At 40.0% G+C, this 22,161-nt stretch overlaps 1 protein-coding gene across 2 annotated transcripts in view; it reads left to right on the forward strand.

Moving 5' to 3' along the window:
* Positions 1-22,161, forward strand: part of SLC66A2 (solute carrier family 66 member 2) — a 69,293-nt gene that overhangs the window by 29,939 nt on the left and 17,193 nt on the right. For both annotated transcript variants that reach the window (XM_075213186.1, XM_075213187.1), the window contains one exon: positions 7,892-8,108. In XM_075213186.1, the coding sequence (XP_075069287.1) occupies positions 7,892-8,108 (217 nt within the window). The remainder of the gene's footprint in view (positions 1-7,891; positions 8,109-22,161) is intronic.

A 22,161-nucleotide genomic window follows, 5' to 3' on the forward strand; every position in this document is an offset into this window, starting at 1 on the left:
ATTGCATAAATTAATTCCTTGCATGCATTGTGTAAAGCCTGAATTTCTTTTATTATGTAAATTTCGAATACTTGTGTTTCGTATTTTGTGTCTGTTATTTGGTAAGTCAACTCAGCATTAGTGTTGTTGAACCATGGTGAAATATTTTTCTCAAAAACTAAAATTCTGGATAGCAGAAACTCAAACATAAGCGCAGTATGAAGTATAAGTTTTGTTGTAATCAGTGTTTGTTTTCATTTTTATTGAATGAATGAGAACATTGTCCATGGAATCACTGTAGTCACTTTTCTTCCACAACCTTCTGACTTAGCAGGAGTCAAATAATTGACATGACATTATATGCTGAAATGCCACAAGTTATTTGCTAAATTGGAATCCTCTTCTTTTTAGATTAATTAAAAATGGTGTCGTCTTACAAATGGATTTGTAGTGGTTTTCTTGATCGAAATAAATACCACTCATCATATCTTGTATGTGTATCAGTCAATTATGAGAAATGACCTTGCCCTTTGTCATTTTGCAGGATATTGCATTCTGAGATGGACTTTTCAGTTATCAAATAAAAGCTTATACAACAAATAATACCAGACAGCACAGGTGAATTTTTTTTTTTAAATATGACGTGAATACACATAGTAGTGTGAATTGGTGACATTAAAAGATTACCTTGATTTTAAGGTTTTTATTTTACAAAACCACAAATAAATCTGAATATAAAATTGTTTTATATAGACCATTTATTAAAAAAAATAAAATAAACCCTAGTGCTGTTTGTAACAAAAACAGCACAAACAACAATAAAATTTGAATTTCATGTACAAAATGAACATGTGAGTTTTCCACTACTAAGGCCATGGGGGATTGTGTACACCCCAATATTTACAGAGCGAACCTAGGATATAGGGGAAGGGTGTTTGGGCAATTTTTAACCTAGCTATACAAAATTTAATTAAAACTAGTGTAAAACTGCAGAGCAGAGAATACTCTGAAGTAACAGTGAAGGGGGGAGAACTCTCAAAATGATTCTTTCTCCCCTTACCCCTATTAACTGGTTTTAAATATCTTGTGAGGGGTTGGGTTATTGCCATGGCCCACTTAGGGAAGCCAAGGAGGTATTAAACTAGAAAGCCCTTTTTGGCATATCCAGTGTTAATGGTGTATATGGGGCAGGAGGTTTGGAGTCCGAGCATGAGGGGGCTGGGGGGGGGGGGGGGGTCTGCAAGGAGTTGCCAAGGAGGTGGTATACAAAACATCAAAATCATTCTAAAGGGCCAATTCAATTCAGCCGCATTATTCCTAGAATATACCGGCCTGCGCACTAATACTGTTAGTACGGTAAAAGTGTGCAGTATTACCGTTAGTACGCTAATTATGACGCTGATTTTTGCTCGCACCTGTCGGGCCGTGATTAAAAATCTGGGTTAAAATTATTGTATTAAAGGTAATACTATTATCCCCATGTTAATCCTAGACTAACGTGGCCAATTTATATCTGCCCCCAAGTGTTTGACAGTGTATGAGAAGAAGGTGAAGACCAAATTGGCGCTGTGCTTAAGATTTTAATCTTGGCACCAACAAGGGTAAATATAACATTGCAGGATAGCAAGAGAGCCAGTATTGCTAGAATTACATAACTGCTAATGTCCAAGAATGAGTAACTACTAGATACTTTAATAGAAATACAATGCCTACTTGTTAAAACTTAAGTAAGTTTTTGAGTTGGTCCAAGAGACAATAATATAATAATATATTATCACTTATTTATAAGGCACCACAAGGTTTCCGCAGCACCGTACACAATACAAACAATAGACCATACAGGGAAAACAGTACAGAACATTAAATGAGTAATACCATGACTTCAGAGGCTCCAGGCAAAGCAATTATAGTGAAGTTAGAGCAGAAGAGTAGGTAGAGAGACAGGAGGGAAGAGGGCCCTGCTCATAAGAACTTACATTCTAAACGGAGGGCAAACAGACGGCTGACACAAAGAGAGTCTGAAGAGGGGAACAAGCGTAGGAAATGCGAGGTGATGAGAGCGAGCATGGAGAGACGGTTAAGTGGAAGGCTGGTAGGCTTTGAGGAAGAGGTGAGTTTTGAGTGCCCATTTGAAGGAACACAAGTTAGGGGACAAACGGATGGAGCGTGGGAGGTCATTCCAGTGCAGGGGGGGGAGCTTGGGCGAAGTCTTGAATTCTGGAGTGGCATGTGGTGATCAGAGTGACCAGGTGAGAGTGTTAATGGAGAGGAGATTGGAGATGAGGGGCAATAGAGTGGGAAAGAGCCTTGTAGGTGAGGGTAAGAAGTTTGAAAAGGATTCTGTAGGGGAAGGGGAGCCAGTGTAAGGCAAGGCAGAGAAGGGAGGCAAAAGAGGAGCAGCGAGAAAGGAAGATAAGCCTTGCAGCTGCATTGAGTAGAGAATGAAGGGGGGCAAGGTGTGAGCTTGAGAGGCCGGTGAGGAAAAAGTTAAAGTAGTCAAGCTGGGAAATGATGAGCGCATGGATATGGTTTTGGCTGCATCCTGAGATGGGAAGGACCAGATGCGGATGATGTTGCGTAGTTGTAAGTGACAGGATTGAATGTGGGGGGCAAAAGAAAGGGAGGAGTCGAGGGTGATGCTAAGGCAGTGGAGTTGGTGGACAGAAGAAATGGTGGTGGTGTTAACAGTGATGTAGAGATCAAGGTGGAATGAGGACTTGGATGTAGGGAAAACAATGAGTTTGGTTTTTGCAATGTTAATTTTGAGAATGCGTGCGGACATCCAAGAGGCGATGGCGGAGAGGCCGTTGGATACATGAGAGAGGGGGTGGGGGGTCAGGAAAAGAGATGTAAAGTTGAATATCATCGCCATATAGGTGATACTGAAGACCGAATGAAGTGATGAGAGCACCTAGTGAGCTAGTGTAAACTGAAAAGAGTAGAGGGGTTTGAGAACAGAGCCCTGAGGGACTCCTGCAGGGAGGGGGGGGGGTGTTGAACAACACATGGGTACAGAGAGCAAGAGCGGTTGGCGAGGTATGAGGTGAACAGAGCCAGAGAGGCCGAGAGAGTGAAGGGTCTGCAAAAGGAGGGGGTGGCCCACGGTATCAAAGGCTGCGGAAAGGTCCAGGAGGATGAGCAGGGAGAAGTGCCCCCTGGATTTAGCAGAGAGGAGATCATTAGTTACATTGGCCAGGGCGGTTTCAGTGGAGTGGAGGGGGAGGAAGCCAGATTGGAGAGGGTCATGAAGGGAATTGTCTGAAAGGTGACAGGTGAGGCGAGTGGTGAAAAACTCAGGTAGCATTATGCTCTTCTGGATTAGCGGTAGAGAAGGGTCTTCTTGCAGGACCTCTTGCAGGCAATATGCCATTCTTCCCGTTGGAGGGCGAGACTCCAAAATCGCTGAATACTTGTGCCAATCCGGTATCTGTACTTTTGGGATGTTAAGGGTCTTGTAAAAGGATTCCAACTTGTCAGGAGCCATGAGTATGAGCTTGTCATTGTGGTTTACTTGAATACTTAGCGGGAATCCCCAACAAAATCTGATTGCTTTATCAGTGAGAGACCTAAGCATCCTCCTCTGTTGAAGGGTGCACCATCACAGATCCTGGTATATTTGTATCTTTTGGCCTAAATTCAATCTCTTTAAGGCTTTTTGTTTTTCTGTCGATATCTTCCATAACTGTAAATTGATAAAGCCTACAGATGATGTCGCAAGGCATCTCAGACTACAGCCTATGGGGCTGAATGGCTCTGTGTGCTCTATCAAACAATATTATTTGAATCATTGTACAAAATGTCATTGATAATGTTTGTAAGAACATCCACAATTCCCAGGGAGGACATCCTCTGGAATACCTCTGAATCTCAAATTGTTGTGTTATGATCAAGGTTTTTTTTGGGGGGGATTTATTTTGCTTGTTGACCAATTTCCTGGAATTTGTCCAGTTGAGACTCTTTGGCATCTTTATTTTATTCCAGGGATATCACCCGATCAGAGAACTGTGCAAATTCTGTTTGGATTGTTGCTACTTTATTTTACATGTTTGCAGGGTTTCTTGGATTTTAAGCTCAGAAGCTTGTAAATCTTGGTTAGTTGCCAGCATTTTACGATAGTGGAGTATTCATCCCAGGTCACGCTGATCTCTTTGTGCTAACTCAGATCAGGGGGTAAATGTATCAAGCTGAGCGGGTTTGAAAAGTGGAGATGTTGCCTATAGCAGCCAATCAGATTCTAGCTGACATTTTGTAGAATGCCCTAAGTAAATGACAGCTAGAATCTGATTGGTTTTTCAAACCCGCCGGAAAACTCTCAGCTTGATACATTTACCCCCAGGAGTTGAACTGGTGTTTAGTCACTCATTTCTTAGGAGTATGTTTTTGGTGATTGTCATCAGGGATTCAATGAAAATGCGGAGGGTGTGTTGGCAACAATGATGCTGACAGCGAAAGACTTAAAGCTTTTGTACAATCAGCCGCACTAGGGAAGTGTCCTTTTACATATAACTATATCTATGTATTTCTTCTCCTGATTTTGCTGTCTGCAGTCTATCAGTCCAACTCCAGCTCCAGTTCTAGCAGAAGCCAATCATTACAGGCTGCAGCCTGTCAATTAGGTGTCCTCCGTTTGGAGGATACCTAATTGACAGGAATTGGAGAGGCTCTCGCACTAATCAGTGCCAAGCACCAGCAGCCTCCTCGGAGGACACCTGGGCGATATTTGGAGACTGCTGGTGCTTGCCACTGATTAGTGCGAGAGCCTCTCCAATTCCTGTAAATGCAACGTGACTGGCGGGAGTTAGTGTGAAGCAGAAGGGCTGCTCTGGCAGGGTGAGCCCCAATTGATATGTTGGGAAGGTTGCTGGGTCCATGAACCCATATTTGATGCCTAATATAGATAAGGAGGGTTTCCTCTACAGTTAGACACATCGATTAGTAGGTGGGCATTTCTGATGTAGTAGGCCGAAGGAGCAGCGCTCAAAGGCTTCCTTTTCTCCACAGTGGATGTCGTAGTCCACTTACAGTTGTGCTGATTAGAGCTGGGTGGTCAATGGTCCCATTAGAGGAGGAGCGGAAGTCCCCTGGATCCAAGGAGTATGAGGAGCGGCTGCCTGTGAGCCAGAGGTCAGAGTATGGGACCAGGCATGTTCCAAATTTTATATGTTTTAATAGAATTTATATTGCTTATTAAGGATACTCGTACATCTGAAAATTGCTGTCCCAATTGCTCCTGATTTAGGTTAAGTTGGCGTCCATATCTGGAACAGGACATGCAACACTGCAGTAGGACACAGGTGCTAAAGTTTAGAATTGGCATTTGTAGCCAGAGTCTGTGGTCATCGGCAAGGATGAAAGTCGAAATTGTCAGAAAAAAGTTGGATACACAATACACAACACATCCTTCAACATGGGCACAAGTACAGCCAGAATTTATGTAATGAACCAGAAATCCACGATTATTCTTCATGTTACAGACCTGGAAAGTCTTTATATGTCGTGGTGAGAAAGGAGAGAAAAGGAGCAATCACACTTTCTACAGGAACTGAATCTTAGAAATTTGCATCCTAAGAAACATAAGAGTAGATAATATGGACAGCACACATTTTTGGATGTTCTCTAGCTAAATTATTCCTATGTACCTGAGAAGATGGTTTCTCAAGGTCTTGAAACTGGCTTAGGACAAACTTCTCAGGGACGTGTTTGTACCAGTAGATAGAAAGGGCAACCATCTATAGTAACCTGTAACTGTAACCTCCTTATAGGTCTCCCCCATTCTCATCTCGCTCCTCTTTGATTTGTACTCAAGGTGGCTGCTAGACTAATCGTCCTTTCTCGCCTCTCTACTTTTGTCTCCCCCTCTACCAAGCCCTTCACTGGCTCCCCTTCCCCTACAGAAGACCTTTCAAGCTCCTCACCCTCACATACAAGGCCCTAGCCAACTCCACTGCTCCCTACATCTCCAACTACCTCTCTATTCGCACTCCATCCAACTCACTGTGATTGGTCAATGATCGTCGCCTCTCTTCCCCCCCTGATTACCTCTTTTCACGCACTTATTCAAGACTTCTCCCGCACTGCCCCCCTTCATTGGAATGATCTCCCTCGCTATCAGAACATACCCCAATATGTGCAGTTTCAAACGGGAATTAAAAACCCACCTTTTCTTAAAAGCCTTTTAGTCATCTGCTTAACTACCCACCTTGTCGGCTACCTCTCCCTCTCATCCCTTGTTCCACCTTCGCTCTGTTTGACTCTTTCCCTATATCACCCTTCTGTCCTCAGTATGTCTGCCCCTCCCTTTAGATTGTAAGCTCCTTTGAGCAGGGTCCCCTCTTCTCCTGTTTCCACCACTTTTAACTTTGCTCTCCAGCTACTCTGCCCAGCTCCTTCTTGAGCCTTCTGCCCTCTGACTTTTCTTTTGCTTTTCTCTGCACCTTTCATTGGCTCTTAACCTGTCAGCCGCACCCTCCCTTTGGGCACAGGTTCCAGCCTGTGCTTATTATCCCTCGGCCTCAGCCTCACTCTTTCATCCTTTTCTTTCTAGCTGTGCTTTGAGCTACCTGAGTTATAGTGTTTATTGTTAATTGTACCGTGCTCTTTTACCTTGTACTGTCCTATTGTTTGTTCCTGTATGGTACTACGGATACTTTGTGGCGCCCTATAAATAAAAAATAATAATACTAGTAGGGGGTTAACGCTCTCAAAACCATAGACCCCATCCTAGATCAAGTAATGTAGCATGCTAAATATTTTAAGTTTTGTATTTCCTTGTTATGTTTGTAGTGACTGGGAAGAAATTAATGTCTCCACCTCTGCAGGATCTAGGTGTCTTGTTTTTGCACATTGTCATGCAATGCTGGTTTTGGTCCAGCAAAGATTTTACAATTTGTAGAATAGCTTGGCCGCAAGGGACACTGTTACAAGCATGCCTGGCGCTATTTCACTGTGCTTCAGAGTTTGTCACATGCCACTAACCTGAATAAATATAAATACTGTTTTTGAGTTATGTGTACAGAAGAGCATATGATTTGACTGAACCATAACGGACAAATACATTTCATGTAAGCCCCATGAAATGTATTTGTATATATTTATATATGTATTTGGTATATATTTTTGCTTATTTTTTTTTTTACACTCCTTTTAAATTATCAAACCGTTCCGTTCATGGGTCATTTGGAATAGTGCTTCAGAGTGCAGTGACCATATACAAGCACAAGACTGTAGATCAACCATTTTATACTGGTCACAGGACTCTGATGTGACTTGTTCTGATATTTTGTTTATAACCTAATCTGATATATGAGTAACAATTTTGTTTATATAGCAATTAAACATTTTTTTGTATGACCATCTTTTTTTGTTTTAGTTATGTTGTTTTGTTTTTTTATGAGTGGAAAGAAGACTGTAAGTCCTATGGTTTGTGAGAATATTATGTCCATTTTTGGCAGACCACTTTAGTATGGGAAAGGAGTAAGAGCTGGACTGAGTACAGGGTTGGGGATACGACCACCCCAAGGTTTCTTGTGGGCATTGTTTATCCCTGGCTGAGTTGATTGATAAGGAGGGAGAGGAATGAAGCAAAGTTGCGCTAGGTATTGTTCATACAGCATACAAACAAGTGTGAAATCCTATAGTTGTGCTTTGCCACTCCACTGCCATGAAGGAAGCATGTACTACAATGGTCACTTTAGCAAATTAGATATGCTACATTAAGGCTCACTATTAACCTTTGTTTCTTTGAAAAGTCATTATCAAATTATTTTATTTTGTATTTTTGTAGGACCTGATCCACCAGCATGTGGGTTGTAGTTATGCAACAGCATGTCTAAGTTGCAAATACATGCCCTACTATACATGTTTGTTCTTATTGGTGTGTTGGAGACTCTAAAAGTTTTGGTTTTTTTTTCAGATTTTGATATGAACTTCTTCTGGCACTGGAGCAGATTCACAGACTATGTGCAGTGTGTACTGGCCTTCACTGCTGTGACTGGTTACATCACCTATCTGTCCTTGGATTCTGTGCTCTATGTAGAGACACTGGGCTTTCTTGCAGTATTCACAGAGGCTATGCTTGGTGTTCCTCAGCTTTACAGGAATCACCAGAACAACTCAACAGAGGGAATGAGGTGAGCATTTTACTGGTGGTACAATATTTTACAGTATACCTTTTACCATTGATATAAATCCTGACCAGCCAGGACATATTATATAACCTTAAATGTCTCCTTCTGTGAAGCTTAGATTAGGTGGAAATTGATCATTTAGTTTCCACCCCATGATTGGCCATCTTTGAAACCATTTTCTTTAAGAAATCTCAGCCTTGTATTGTATTGTATTGTATTCTGGTGGAAGCTTTAATAACAAGCAATGAGAGCAATTACACAGGTAGAAATGACAGCCGGCTCCTGAGGTGACTAGTGTCTTGCAATTAAATCCGTTGTTTGCCATGTCTAACTGTAGGAGTGTCACAGCATACAACGTAAATCTTCACTGAAGCTTCCTAACAAAGGTCCCCACTAATTGTAAGTCTGGGATTTGCTGTGTTGCTGATTTACTGATGTGAGGTGGTTTTTGGTAAATCTTCCATACCGAAAAGATGGTCTAAGGTCTAGCATATGCACCTTGTATGCCTTAAGACTTAAGGCAGTGTTGGCTAACCTGTGACACTCCAGTTGTTGTGGAACTACAAGTCCCAGCATGCTTTGCCAACATAAAGCAGCTTATTGCTGGAAGGGTATGCTGGGACTTGTAGTTTCACAACACCTGGAGTGTCACAGGTTAGCCAACACTGACTTAAGGCTTAAGTGAATCTTCATGCACAATTTAAAGCTCTTAGAATTCCTACCAGTTTTCCAGTTGCCTTACTATTTTTTTTTTTTATTCCAGTTTGTCCATCTCTGATAAGACCAAATGATAACCAGAGAAACTATTTCAGCAAATAAGTTGCCCTGTTCACTACAAATGTTTATTGTGCAAGTTAGAACAATGGTATTGATGATTGGAAATCTGTTATACAGCAAATTAAGAAAATGAATAACCTACAACACTATAATATTTATTTTTTGCTGGGGGTTTGGGGAAATTTATCAGCTGTGACAGCTGTGCCATTATCTTTTGAGGTTGCTGCTTAGTCAGTATTCACATCATAAGCTAAATTCGAGGACAATATGTGTTCTTCAGATGATCTAAAGAACATGTTTTAACTATGCACATTCATTCATAGTAGAACTCTGATATAATAATATAGAGCCGTTGCCCTCGCATAATAGACTTGACTGACTTAGTGGTTCGGAATCCATGTACATGTTTGTATACATGCGTGTCCAACTCTTGTCTTTGAATCCTGGACACATGTCGAGGGTTCAAGGTATACCTAATCTGAGTGCATAGTGATTTGTTAGGAAGCTAATTGATTGTGTTTTTTAAGAGACCTCTGGGCATAGAAAAAAGAAATCCAACTGCCCCCACCCAGTAACATCGGCATTCAGTTGTACGCAACCTAGGCCTCTACTGTTAATCTGAACATATCTGCATGCGGAGTGCTTGAACCCTACGGACAGTTTTACTCTTATTATGTAACATGGGATCAGATCTGCTGATTCCTGAGAAAAAATGTAAACCAATATATAAATGAGCCCATGCTAGTATCTGCCGAATGGGGGGGGGTCAATCACTTTTATTTTATTTTATTTTATGAATGGTGCAATTTTCTGATTTACGTTTAGAAATAAAACTGTGTTTTCCACTTAGATACTGTTGTCTGAATATTAACATTACAAATATGCAATTTCACATTGATAAGTGCTTTTTTTTGATAGTCTACAAATTCGCTCTGATTTATGTCTGATAGGACCTTGGAACTGAATTCACAGGAATTAACAGATATTTGTATAGTTTGAAAAATCCACATAGGTTTGTAATCATTTTTTTTTTTTTTTATTTTTTTTTTTAAAATTACAATACAGATTTGAGCAATACGAAATCAGTCACACTAAGAACAAACATTATAAAATCTAGGGGGAGCATTAATCCTTAATGTGACCTTCCCTCTTATGTCACCTGTGCTTTATCTGAAAACATTAATTAGCTAGTGTTCATAAAACAAAGAGGTTGTGATTAATGGAGATTAGCCTTCCTTTATTCAAATATATAGTAGCTTTTGAGTTTCACCTTGAACAAGTTGGTCATGCTCACTGACCTCTTAGAGAAAGTGACCTCCCTCCAATGCAATTTATTTCCAGATAACGCTTGTTAACCCCACACTGCTTCTGGTGAAGTGTGTTCTTTTACCTTTAGATCCCTGTGGTAATTGAGAAAATGTGTCTGACAGGGCAAATTAAAGTCTTTCCCTTACTAAATTACTGGATGGATATTCATAGGTACAGTTTATCAGTTTACTAGGAACTAGGGACATTACTATCTAATGAATCCATAAGCTACATTCCCATGTATATTTATTTGTTCAGTCCACAGAATGGCTGCCTCTACTGTGCAGAGGTGATGGGTGCACTTTAAGGGAAAAGAACTGTAGAAGTGGCTTAAATGTTAAATATCAAAATAACCAATTATATGTTTTATCACAGTCAAACATTGATTACATTCCTAAGTGTGCTGCCCGCATCCTTAAATGGTGTACAATAATAAAAAAAAAAAACTCCTAAATGAGTCGCATAATTACATGCCAACTCAGCTGTTGAGTCACTTCCACTATGATTGCCCCCACTGTGTGTTCTCTCCTGCTGTGAGAGCTGGAGAAAGCCTGCCAGGGACAGAGCATAGTGCCCTTTAAGATGCCTTACCACCTATTCTTAAGTGTTCAACAATGCCTCTATTTTTCCCCACCACTTTTTTTTTTGCTGGTAAGGTGTATGGATAATCGTCAATATGTGTATCATGTCATCCATACTTATTTAATTAGTGTATAATTGTCTCTTTGCCAGTTCTCTTCTGCGCAGCAGACAGTGATTTTGAACATGACCACTGTTAATTAGAAATCCTATTAGTGAGCTGCAGAATGGAACATGTTGCACTTGATGATGGACATTTTTAAAAGTTAAATAAGCACCAGCTTAGATACTAAATCTCATGTTGCTAGGAGAAGCTGATTGGAATAATTATGTATTGTGAAGAAAGTTAGTTGTTACAGTGAAAAGATTCCAATTGTTTGTCTGCTGTTCAGTTCTCTCAGAAGAACAATAAGGAACACTGCCATTTAACAGCAACACATAGGTAACTTTGGTGCAGTAGGATTTATGATATGTGCTGAATTAATGGCCACCTACGCAAGCTCTCAGAGGACAAATCGCATTAATGCTGCAAGTCCAAGCTAATTATTTTGTATGTACTTTGTGAACCACAGAAGAGAAAAAAGTTGTATATTTTTACATTGGCCAAACTGCGGAGATTAGGCAGATGCATTTTTTTGTTTAGTCTTTTGCTATAATTTTTCAGATGTAATGAAGAGTTGGCTGGCAGAGTATCCTGGGAAATGTAATGCAACATTGGCAGGAAATTGTATTTTGTCATCTAATAGAGTGGAGTAAGCAGAAAATGGAGGTAAATTGTTTTTTAAGTGGTGTAAAATTAAGTCTATATTCTATAAAAGATAATGCCACTTAACTCCAGTTCAATTTATTAATCAAACATGTTGTTTGGCTCATACTCTAACCAAAACATAATGCACAGATACTTATATTGTTTCTTACATGTGGCACCCAGGCCCGATCCTTTGAACCACGAATACTGCTGCCTCCCCGTTGCTATATATTATCATTGAGTGATCTGCAGCATCGAGCAGTGAGAAAAACAGGACATATATAAAACGGGGACAAACAAGGTAGCAAAATAAATGCAGACATGAAAACAAAGGGTGGAGATGGCCCTACTCATGAGAGCTTACATTCTAGTTGGTCTAATAGGGCACAGCTGAAATAAGAGGAACAAATGTGACTCTGACTGGAATTTGGGATAGTTCTCAGGGTGCTTTAGTATGGGTAGTCTGGGTGGGAGTAGAATAAGCCCTAATAATGCTGTAAGTCCTTTCGGGCATGGAAGGGAATTCCATAAGTGGGTTTCCTGAAAGTGAGACTGGTTGCCCACCAACATTAGGAAAACACAACGGAGCTGGTACATTAACGAAAGTTGAGCAAAAAATTGAGTAAGTTTTCTTACTTAACTGTTCTGGACAAAACCATGTTGCAATGCAAGGGGTGCAAATGAGTTTATTTTGCACATAAGAAAAATACAGGGTATTTTTTTCATAGAGCACACAAATACTTGATAGCTTATTGGTACACTGAAACTTAAATTTGATCTAGGACATGCCCTACCCCAAATATAAATCCGCCATCACATTTTCAATTTGCCTCCCCTCTAATGGAACATGGTTTTACCTTACTGGCTTACTTTTGCTTAACTTTCCTTAATGCATCAGGCCCAACGTGATTGCGTTTGACTTGTGATGGTAACCAGCTCTTGCACTCGGGGATTAAGGTGTTGGTGGCTAATGAGGGAGTGCAAATATATAGAGCGGCGGTTCCCAAACTGTGCGCCGCGGCTCCCAGGGGTGCCGCGGCGCTGTCACTGGGGTGCCGCGGGCCAGACATAAAAAAAAACAAAACACAAAAAACTTACCAATCCGTCGGGCGCCGGGACCCAGCAGCCTCCTCTCTCCCACAGCTGTCACTGAATATCGACGTCAGTAACAAGCTGCAGGAGAGAGGAGGCTGCTGGGTCCCGGCGCCCGACGGATTGGTAAGTTTCTGTGTTGTTTTTTTTTTATGGCTGGCGCCTGGCGCGGGGCAGAGTGAGAGGGATCGTGGCAGAGGAGGGGGACAGAGGATGGTGAGAGGGGGACAGAGGATGGTGACAGCGGGACAGAGGAGGAGAGCGGAGGATAGAGCAGAGGATGGTGACAGTGGGACAGAGGTTGGTGACAGCGGGACAGAGGAGGAGAGCAGAGGATGGTAACAGCGGGACAGAGGTTGGTGACAGAGGATGGTGACAGTGGGACAGAGGTTGGTGACAGCGGGACAGAGGATGGTGACAGCGGGACAGAGGAGGAGAGCAGAGGATGGTGACAGTGGGACAGAGGTTGGTGACAGAGGATGGTGGCAGAGGAGGAGAGCAGAGGATGGTGACAGCGGGACAGAGGAGGAGAGCAGAGGATGGTGACAGTGGGACAGAGGAGGGGGACAGGATGGTGACAGCGGGACAGAGGATGGTGACAGTGGGACAGAGGAGGAGAGCAGAGGATGGTGACAGCGAGGCAGAGGAGGGGGACAGAGGGGCAGAGGATGGGGACAGCGGGGCAGAGAAGGGGGACACAGAGCAGAGGAGGGGCACAGTGGGGCAGAGGAGGGGCACAGCGGGGCAGAGGAGGGGGACACAGCGTGAGAGGGGCAGTGGAGGGGGACACAGTGTGAGAGGGCAGAGGAGCGGACAGCGTGTGAGAGGGCAGAGGGGGCAGTGTGAGAGAGGGCAGTGTATCTGGATGCAGAGGGGGCAGTGTGTCTGGATGCAGAGGGGGCAGAGTGCCTGAGGGCAGAGTGTCTGGATGCAGAGGGGGCATTTTTGCATACAACTAAATAAGTATTTCTGTCCTGACCTAAATACTTATTACAATTTTTTGACCCAACTACTTCTAAAACAGGACTGCTCAATAATTATTTTGGAGGGGTGCCTTGAAAAAATTTGGAGACTCTAAGGGTGCCGCGAACTGCAAAAGTTTGGGAACCACTGATATAGAGTAAGCAGAATTCATTTTTCTTGAAACACTCCTTTCTGCAAGCATAAGTGGGTACAGGTCATTAGAACCAATATATGCCCTCACTATACTCGTTTACATGCTGTTACTAGTGTTAGTAAAATTCTGAAGTAAAATTTCTGCTAGTAAAATCATCATTTTTTTTTACACCAGTGGATAACGGCCTTTAGGCTTTTTTTAAATTAAACAGGTCTAAGATGCTCTTTACTTGAGGTTTTTAATCTTGTTTATATTTTATTGTGTTTAATAACTTTTTGCTGATCTAGTGTGCAAATACTTTTTTTCCCTTGTGGTTTATTTAACCTTTAACATTCTACTTTAATGGTTCAAATAAATCAGACCTGTTGTGTTGCTGAATGCATTTTGTTGAATTATCTGTATAATCTTCCATTACTCTGTCATCTTCATTGAATGTTTGATTGGAAAATGGATAGTTTCATTAGTTCATTATTATTCATGTTATAATGCTAATTAAGCTGTTGGTGTGCATGATCAGTACATGCCTGTTTGTACAAAGTGCTTTAACACAATAACTCCAGGGTCTGGATCTTGGTTCATGTTCATATGGATGGACTCAAGGTGGTGGTTCAAGGTGCCTGTATGCACAATTTTCCTACACAAAGTGGGTTGAGAAACCCACTTAGGGCTAGATTTACTAAGCTTCGGTTTGAAAAAGTGGGGATGTTGCCTATAGCAGCCAATCAGATTCTATCTGTCATTTTGTAGAAGGTACTAAATAAATGAAAGCTAGAATCTGATTGGTTGCCATAGGCAACTTCCCCACTTTTTCAAACCCGCAGCTTAGTAAATCTAGCCCTTAGTGTAGGAAAACTCCCAACACCATCCCACTTAGAGTGAATTCTAAGATATAGCTGTGATGCAAGCAAACAAACTACATCTGTGCTAATTGGTCATATGGTTTAAATAACAAACCAAAACAAAATACCTATTGGTATTAGTTAGGCTAGATGAGTGCCAGGCCTGGATGGTCTCATAAACTATGCTGCACGGAGCAGCAGCCAAACACAGGTTATAGAAATAGATGATCAATTCCTGTTACATACTTTTAAATAAAACACAGTTGCACGATGTGAAGCACAGGATGCAATAAATTAGGTGTATATACTTTTAAAAAAAAGTTAGTCAGAACTAGATGCCAGAAGATGTCCATCTATTGATATGAATAGAAATTAATTTATGCACATTATTAATTGGCTCCTATGATTTTTTTAGTGCTGAAGTGGGGATATAGTGAAAATGTTCAGCTTGTATTTTCCTGTTCGAAAAATGTAATAGCCTCATTTAAAACATGTATAATAGACTTGGGCATTACTTTAGTAGAGCTTGGATGTACACATTTAAGCACTGCAGCAGTTACTGAACTGCAAGTCCCTGTGCTCTTAGTAAGCGTTCAATAGAAAAGTCAGAGTGACAGATGTCTTCACAGGGTATCACAATGCATATTTGCAATAATGATGCTCTTGCACAAATTATTTCCTTGTTTAATTATTTCCTTTACATTTCAAATTATTATTATTGTACATCAATTACAGAAAGCAGGACTAGCGGTTTGATTACAAGCCTTTGGAATGTGTGGCTTTCTAAGTATGGTTATTTCTTTTGTATGAACTATTTTTCAAACCCAGGCAGTGTAATAAGAAAGCTAAATCTAAAATATGACATCTAATTGAGGTTTAAAAGCCAGTTATTTCCAATGTGGGATTTTTGCAGTGAGGTAAACGCACAGTTTGTTGAACCCTTGTGTTTTTAAATGTGAACCTCAATGAGAACATAATTTTCATTTTATTTTCTGTTACTCCATGTAAATTTTCCTTTTGGGGAAATTGGAATGTATCCTTTGAGGCAGGTCGGTTGTTGTATCTGTTGATAGAAGACCAAAGAAAAAACATCCTACCTACTTGTTTATAAATTGAAGTAGAAAATGCTGCTCCGAGGGAGCACCTGAATTCAAAATAAACCAGTGGCTTAATAGAATTGTCAGCTCAAAGAAAATAAACATGACATTTTTACGAGTCAGTACTATGAATAAGGAAACTTTTTTTTCCCCTGGAATGGAAGATGTGCTGACACAAAGTTTGGGAAGTAGGGCAATGAATTCAAGAAAACAATTCACATTTCTTAGACTGTAGTCCCATGTGTATCAAAAGGTCTAGTGAACAGCAAAATCTTTTTTTTAAAACAGTAACAGTATTTCACAGAAGTAGGTTTTTGCATTAAAATAGACTTAAAAATGCATTGAATTCTGTATAGCGTACATGTTACCTACAATAAGTGGAGGACGCCATTTTATGACCCCAGTATCCATGAGGATATAGCTGCCAATTCTCTAGAAACAAGACGCCTCACTGAGTTGGGAGGTACAATGTGCCCCAATTATGTTACGCCCCAGTGGAGTCACAGGTTCTTAGTAAATTGCAAAATGGTTGCCTCCTTTGTCCACTGGAGATGGGTACACTTTTATTCAGGCTTTGTCTTCTTTGCTATTGGATAAAAACAAAAGTGCAACTTTTGTAATTGCCATTTTTATCCTCCCCTCAAAGTATGGAAGGAATCTGTCTCCTATCTATAGGCTGCTGCTGGCGTTGGGCATGAAATTTCAGCAGGTAACGAAGTTGACATTTTAACTGCCCTTGAATCTAAAATTGAGCTGGTGATCTTGATTAAAACCCTGAACATAATAACAATAGGAGTAAAATAGAATGTCAGGAAATAAACCAAGATTCCCAACAATCTACGTAGTAATATTTCCCTTTGTACCTCTCAAAAGTGTAAGCAAGTTTAACGGAAGCTGGGGCAATCCTGAGTAAGAGAGATCATGATCTAATAATTCCACCGTAATGCACATCTCCAGACGTTCTGCTAATTCGTCATGTGTTTGTGATACTTGTGTTTGCTGCACTTGCATCCTTTGAAATACCATAATGATGGAATGCTGCCACTGTGTGGGGGAATAAATGCTGGTACTAAAATGGGGAACAAACTATTGGTGCGTGGGGTGAGTATAATGCAGAAACGAAAAAATAAGAGCGCGCTGATTCTACACAGTGTTTAATAATTGAACCAAATCATTAATAAATAACTAATAAAATCAGATTGATATTCATCAAATTAAAACTATATTAGCAACAATTTGACATGGACAAATGCACCTAGATATCCTGGATATATTAAATCCAAACTCTCTGGGCTAAGGTTAAAGGACAACAGAAAAGTGAAAAAAGTTCCTTGTTTAGCATGCAGAAGCCACTACAGCAAGTAGTTCGTATAAGGAATATACAGGTACTGTCCCACCTGATAGCCACCGATGAATCAGAGAGATAATGCAGAGGTTTCCTTGTTTCAATCCTAGATTAGTCTCAGTCCACTTGAAATGATCTTGATATAAACAACCTTGGGGTTATGGTGTTATGAAGTTCTAGACCCAACCAAGGATCCAAAGGTGCCAACGATGATATAATATCCTGACGCATTTCTCCATGACTAAGCACGGTTTCATCAGAGGAGTAAAACCTGATGATCCTAATGATCCTCTGATGAAACCGTGCTTAGTCATGGAGAAACACGTCAGGATAATATATCATCGGTGGCACCGTTGGATCCTCGGTTGTGTCTATAACATCATAACACCATAACCCCAAGGTTGTTCATTTCAAGATCATTTCAAGTGGATTGATCCTACTTTAGGATCGAAACAAGGAAACCTCTGCATTATCTCTCAGATGGGACAGTATCTATATATTCCTTATACAAACTACTTGCTGCAGTGGCTTCTGCATGCGAAACAAGCAACGTTTTTTTTCACTTTTATGTTGTCCTTTAAGCTTAGCCAGGAGAGTTAGGATTTATTTCTCAGTGATCCATTTCTTCTAATCATCTCTGCATGATATATCCAGGATACCTAGGTGCATTTATCCATGTCTAATTGTTGCTAATATAGTTTTAATGTGATAATTATCAATCTGATTTTATAGTTATTTTTATATTAATGATTTGGTTCAATTATTAAACAATGTGTGGAATTGGTGCTGTTATTTTTTCGTTTTTGTTGTGATCTACAGAACCAGACATCTGTATATAGGGAGCTGCGGTCCATTGTGTGTATGCTGTTTTTGTTTGATTATTAGCTTCCCGATATTTGTTTTAGTATAATGTAGGCAGCACTTCCTTCCTTTGCGAGTGGTAGTTTGTATGTATTTTTCACTTTGTTTAATAAAAGGCTGTTTACTTGAATTCAATAAATTGTTGCCAATTAATAAGATCCTCACAACCAGAGGAAGCACCCAGTCATACCTTCATATAATATACTGCAAAGATATGAGACTCCTAAATACTCTTATGTCAGTACTTGCTTGCATATGGCGCTCTTTACACCACGGCTTCGACCCTGGCAATTGGCACTTAACTGCTCCTCCGGTATCTCCCAGGGAGGATCTCAATCTCAGCAAGTATGATCTTTGAATAAAACAATTATTTTTACACTGCTAGAAAACCATTGTCTACTTTTTTTTTTTTTTTTTTTTTTAAATAGTTTTGTGGGGTTTTTAATCTTAGGTAATTCTTATAATTTAAAAGTTTTCACTTTAAAGCATTTATATTTAAAAGTATGAACATTGGCTCATAAGAAATGCTATCTCTGTATAGAAGAACAATGTCTTTGTTAGCAGAACTTGGAAAGTGTCCATGCCAGTAGCAACTCGTCTCTGCCAGGACTAATGCTGATTTTGCGAAAGAACAAGAGACGATTTTGATCCTGTCATTTCACATTCCAGTGTCTTAATATAGCTACTGAGATATGGATTGCACTTTTGTTCTCTACACAGAGAGAGATATTTACAAATCGCAAATGGTACAAAGACAAATGACAAAGTTAATGGAGATGATTTATGAACTAAGGGAAGCACAATATCATTTGTCTGTATAAAATTGAATTACAGAACCAAATTTAATTGCAGAAATAAAAATAGAAAAAAAATAGAAATGAGTATCCCAGGTCCTCTGTTTTTAATGTACATATTCATTTTATGGAGATTAATATACAACACAATGTCTCTATCGATCAAGTTGTAAAGCTGTAGATACAGGAGAAGCACAGGTATTTTATTATGTTAGGTGACAGGGAATATACAATTTTTTTTTTTTTTTAAGATAAATTGACTGATTGATACAGGTTATTAAATCACTGATCAGAGTTTGCAGCTTTACATTTACTAGTTTGTATTTGTTTTCAGTTAATTTGTAGTCATTCAATAATACTTGCAACATAAACCACCAACTTCTGCAGCAGAGAAACCTTTTATATTAAGAAAACGAGAATGTTGGGATGGATAAGGAGGAATGAATGGAAGAAATGAAAAGCAGTGGAATGTGGGTACCATAACTATTGGTTAAAGCTATATGAATAAAAACAACCTTTGTTTTAACATTATTCTGACTGTTCTAGGATATCTAGATCCTAGAAATTTTCCTTTGCAAAATTTCTCTGCCAATACAAAGTAACGTCTCTCATTTAGATTTGCATATCAGTACCCAAACTCATTCCCGAGAAGAGATTTACCTGTTTTACCTGAGCCATCCCTCCATGTACATGATGGCAAAGGAAAGGGGTTGGAGTTGTGTTGTGGAGAAGTGGGACATTCCAAGGCCTCTTTGATCTCTTCATCCTATGTCATGGTTGCCACTGTAGTCGCATGACATCTAGCCATTTGTTAATCATTAGTTGCATCTTGAAAAGAAAAAGTACTCAACCATTTGTCTTATTACAAACAACCACAGTGTTTTTTTTAAAAATACAATTTTTGGATCACTTTACTATGTAAATTGTTGCTGGCAGATTTAAACCTAAATCAATATATTTTGCAACATGGATGTGTAAAAGACGTTCATTTGCGGAATTCTCTAAATACCAACTAGATGTCACAATCAGTATCAATATTGTTCAGCGTGGCTTCAAGTCTGCATGTTTTAGCTAGAAGCCTGCACCATGTGGCGAGGACTTTGTGATGTAGGAGCACTGATTCCTGGCACCATGTGGGGGGGAACGAACTATGGGGGATGGGGGGGGGGATATAATGCAGGGAGCATTTCCTATAGTGTGAGTTACATGGCTATTACATAACCAGTGTGGTATTGTCTTAAAATCTTTAAAAAGTAAATGAACAAATAAATCTTGAAATAAGATTTTTTTTTTCTTGTTTGTTTTATTGGTATTGTCTCTGAAAGAGAGAGTGTCCACACAGCAATGGGTAAAAGCTATGACAAGCACGGGGAGTTTTTTGATCACTGGGTCAACACCGGCTTTTGTGTGTTGCATTATTTTTGGGTATTATTGTGGGTTTATTTTTATTTTTTTTGAGGTTTCCAGATATGTTCTTAAATGCCTTTATGTTTTGAATTTTAACAATTTGATGTGTTTTAGGCATATCACACTTCTCAACAATATACTATAATACATATAAATAAAGGTGTTATGCAGCTGATGGTTTTTCTTTTTTTAAACTAGAAATAATATGTATATACAATAATTTGACAGAACACACAAAAGCTTTGACAAAATGTGTTCACTCTGCTGTGATGTACAGATGAAATACAGTCAGCCTACTTTATAGCGAGAAGTAATGTTGAGCACTGAGAATGGGTCTAGGTTTGGAGATCTGTCTGCTCAGAAAACTCTTTCTCGGAAAATCTCGAAATTCTGGGAAAGAACATAATGCAAGGTTTTAAACACATTCCTATATGTTCTATAAACCTTTAGATAATGTCACATTAAGCACGTGGATTAGAAAGTGTAGATGCTATCAAAACATGACTCCATCTGGTACTGATAAATCCAGTGTAATTTGTGTAATATATATATATATATATATATATATATATATATATATACACACACACACACATACAATAAAGATTGAAATATATTGCCTATTGGCATAGACACAAAGTAGTCTGCACGTCTCTCTTGCATGTAGTTAATCAGAAAAGCTTAGCATTACCCCTGTCTCCTTATAACTTCACTCTTGTAATTAGTTTGGCCAGTGAGTTATAATCTCTGTATAATTTACAATATGTGGAACATTATCCCATATATATTCCTTCGCAGGGCTCTCTTGTCAATCTGGTCACACAATAGAGTAGTTTTAGGCTGGAAAGGACCAAAAACATGACAAGAGCAGGCAAAATGGTAGCCGACATACTCCCCAAAGTTTGCTCATAGTTGCTTCAAGGAATGAGATTGTGATCAGATTTGAGTCTCCTAGGGCTAGATTTACTAAGCTGCTGGTTTGAAAAAGTGGGGATGTTGCCTATAGCAACCAATTAGATTCTAGCTGTCATTTTATTGAATGTACTAAATAAATGAAAGCTAGAATCTGATTGGTTGCTATAGGCAACATCCCCACTTTTTCAAACCCACAGCTTAGTAAATCTAGCCCCTAGTGTGAGAGTAGGCAGGTCAAAGGATAGGAGATAAGTGAGCAAGGCCATAAAGTTGTCAAGAAATTGAGAAACTGGACCTTGGGGGCGATAAACACGAAGGTGAAGAGGATAAAATAGAATGATAGTGTGAACTTCAAAGGAAGAGAATGAAAGGGAGTGTTCAGATGGTATTACTTGGAAGGTGCAACTTTGAGAAAGTAGAATGACTTCTCTACCACCTTATCTGTTTCCGTGTCTGGGTATATGGCTGAGGGAGAGTTCCCCCCCATAGGGGAGAGCTGCAGGGGATGTAGTGTCAAGTTTCTGTAATGGCAAGGAGGTCAAGGGATTTAGAAATTTAATAGATCATGAATGGATTCAAGTTTGTTGCAAACAGATCTGGTGTTCCATAGTGGACAGGAGGAGTGGAGAGAGGGTAGTGGAGATATGTGGATAAGGTTGGCAGGATTGCAAGTATGGAGTGGACGGAAAGGTTTGGGATGGAAAGAGAAGCATGAGCAGAGAGTAGGCATTGTACAGGGTCCAGGTTTGGGTGAGATATCACCAGCAGCCATGAGGAAGAGGACGTGTGAGGAGGATTTATTTCTGTTTATGTAGGCTGGTGAGCATGGTGGGTGCAGGCGACAAAACAGTTCATGTGTGCAGACTAGTGAGGAGAGAAATAGTGATGGGGAAATCATAATAGGGGATGGAGAAATAGGATGATAGAGAAAGAGGAGGAGTTTGGAGTGAAGTATGGTGACAGTATATAGGGGAGACTAAATTGAGTGGGTGCATGATGTAAAGATGTGAATGAATATTAGCTGGGGTAGGTAATGAGAGAGTGTAAAGGAAAAATGTATTCAAATTGTGTGGCGCAATGGAGGTGAAGGATACTTTATCACCCCCCTGGCTGGGGTTGGTAGTATCCTGGAGCCACTGCCTACTCTGACAGTTGGGTGCAGAAGGTCCAGCAGCCT

This window comes from Mixophyes fleayi, chromosome 5, assembly GCF_038048845.1.
Source record: "Mixophyes fleayi isolate aMixFle1 chromosome 5, aMixFle1.hap1, whole genome shotgun sequence".
NCBI lineage: Eukaryota > Metazoa > Chordata > Amphibia > Anura > Limnodynastidae > Mixophyes > Mixophyes fleayi.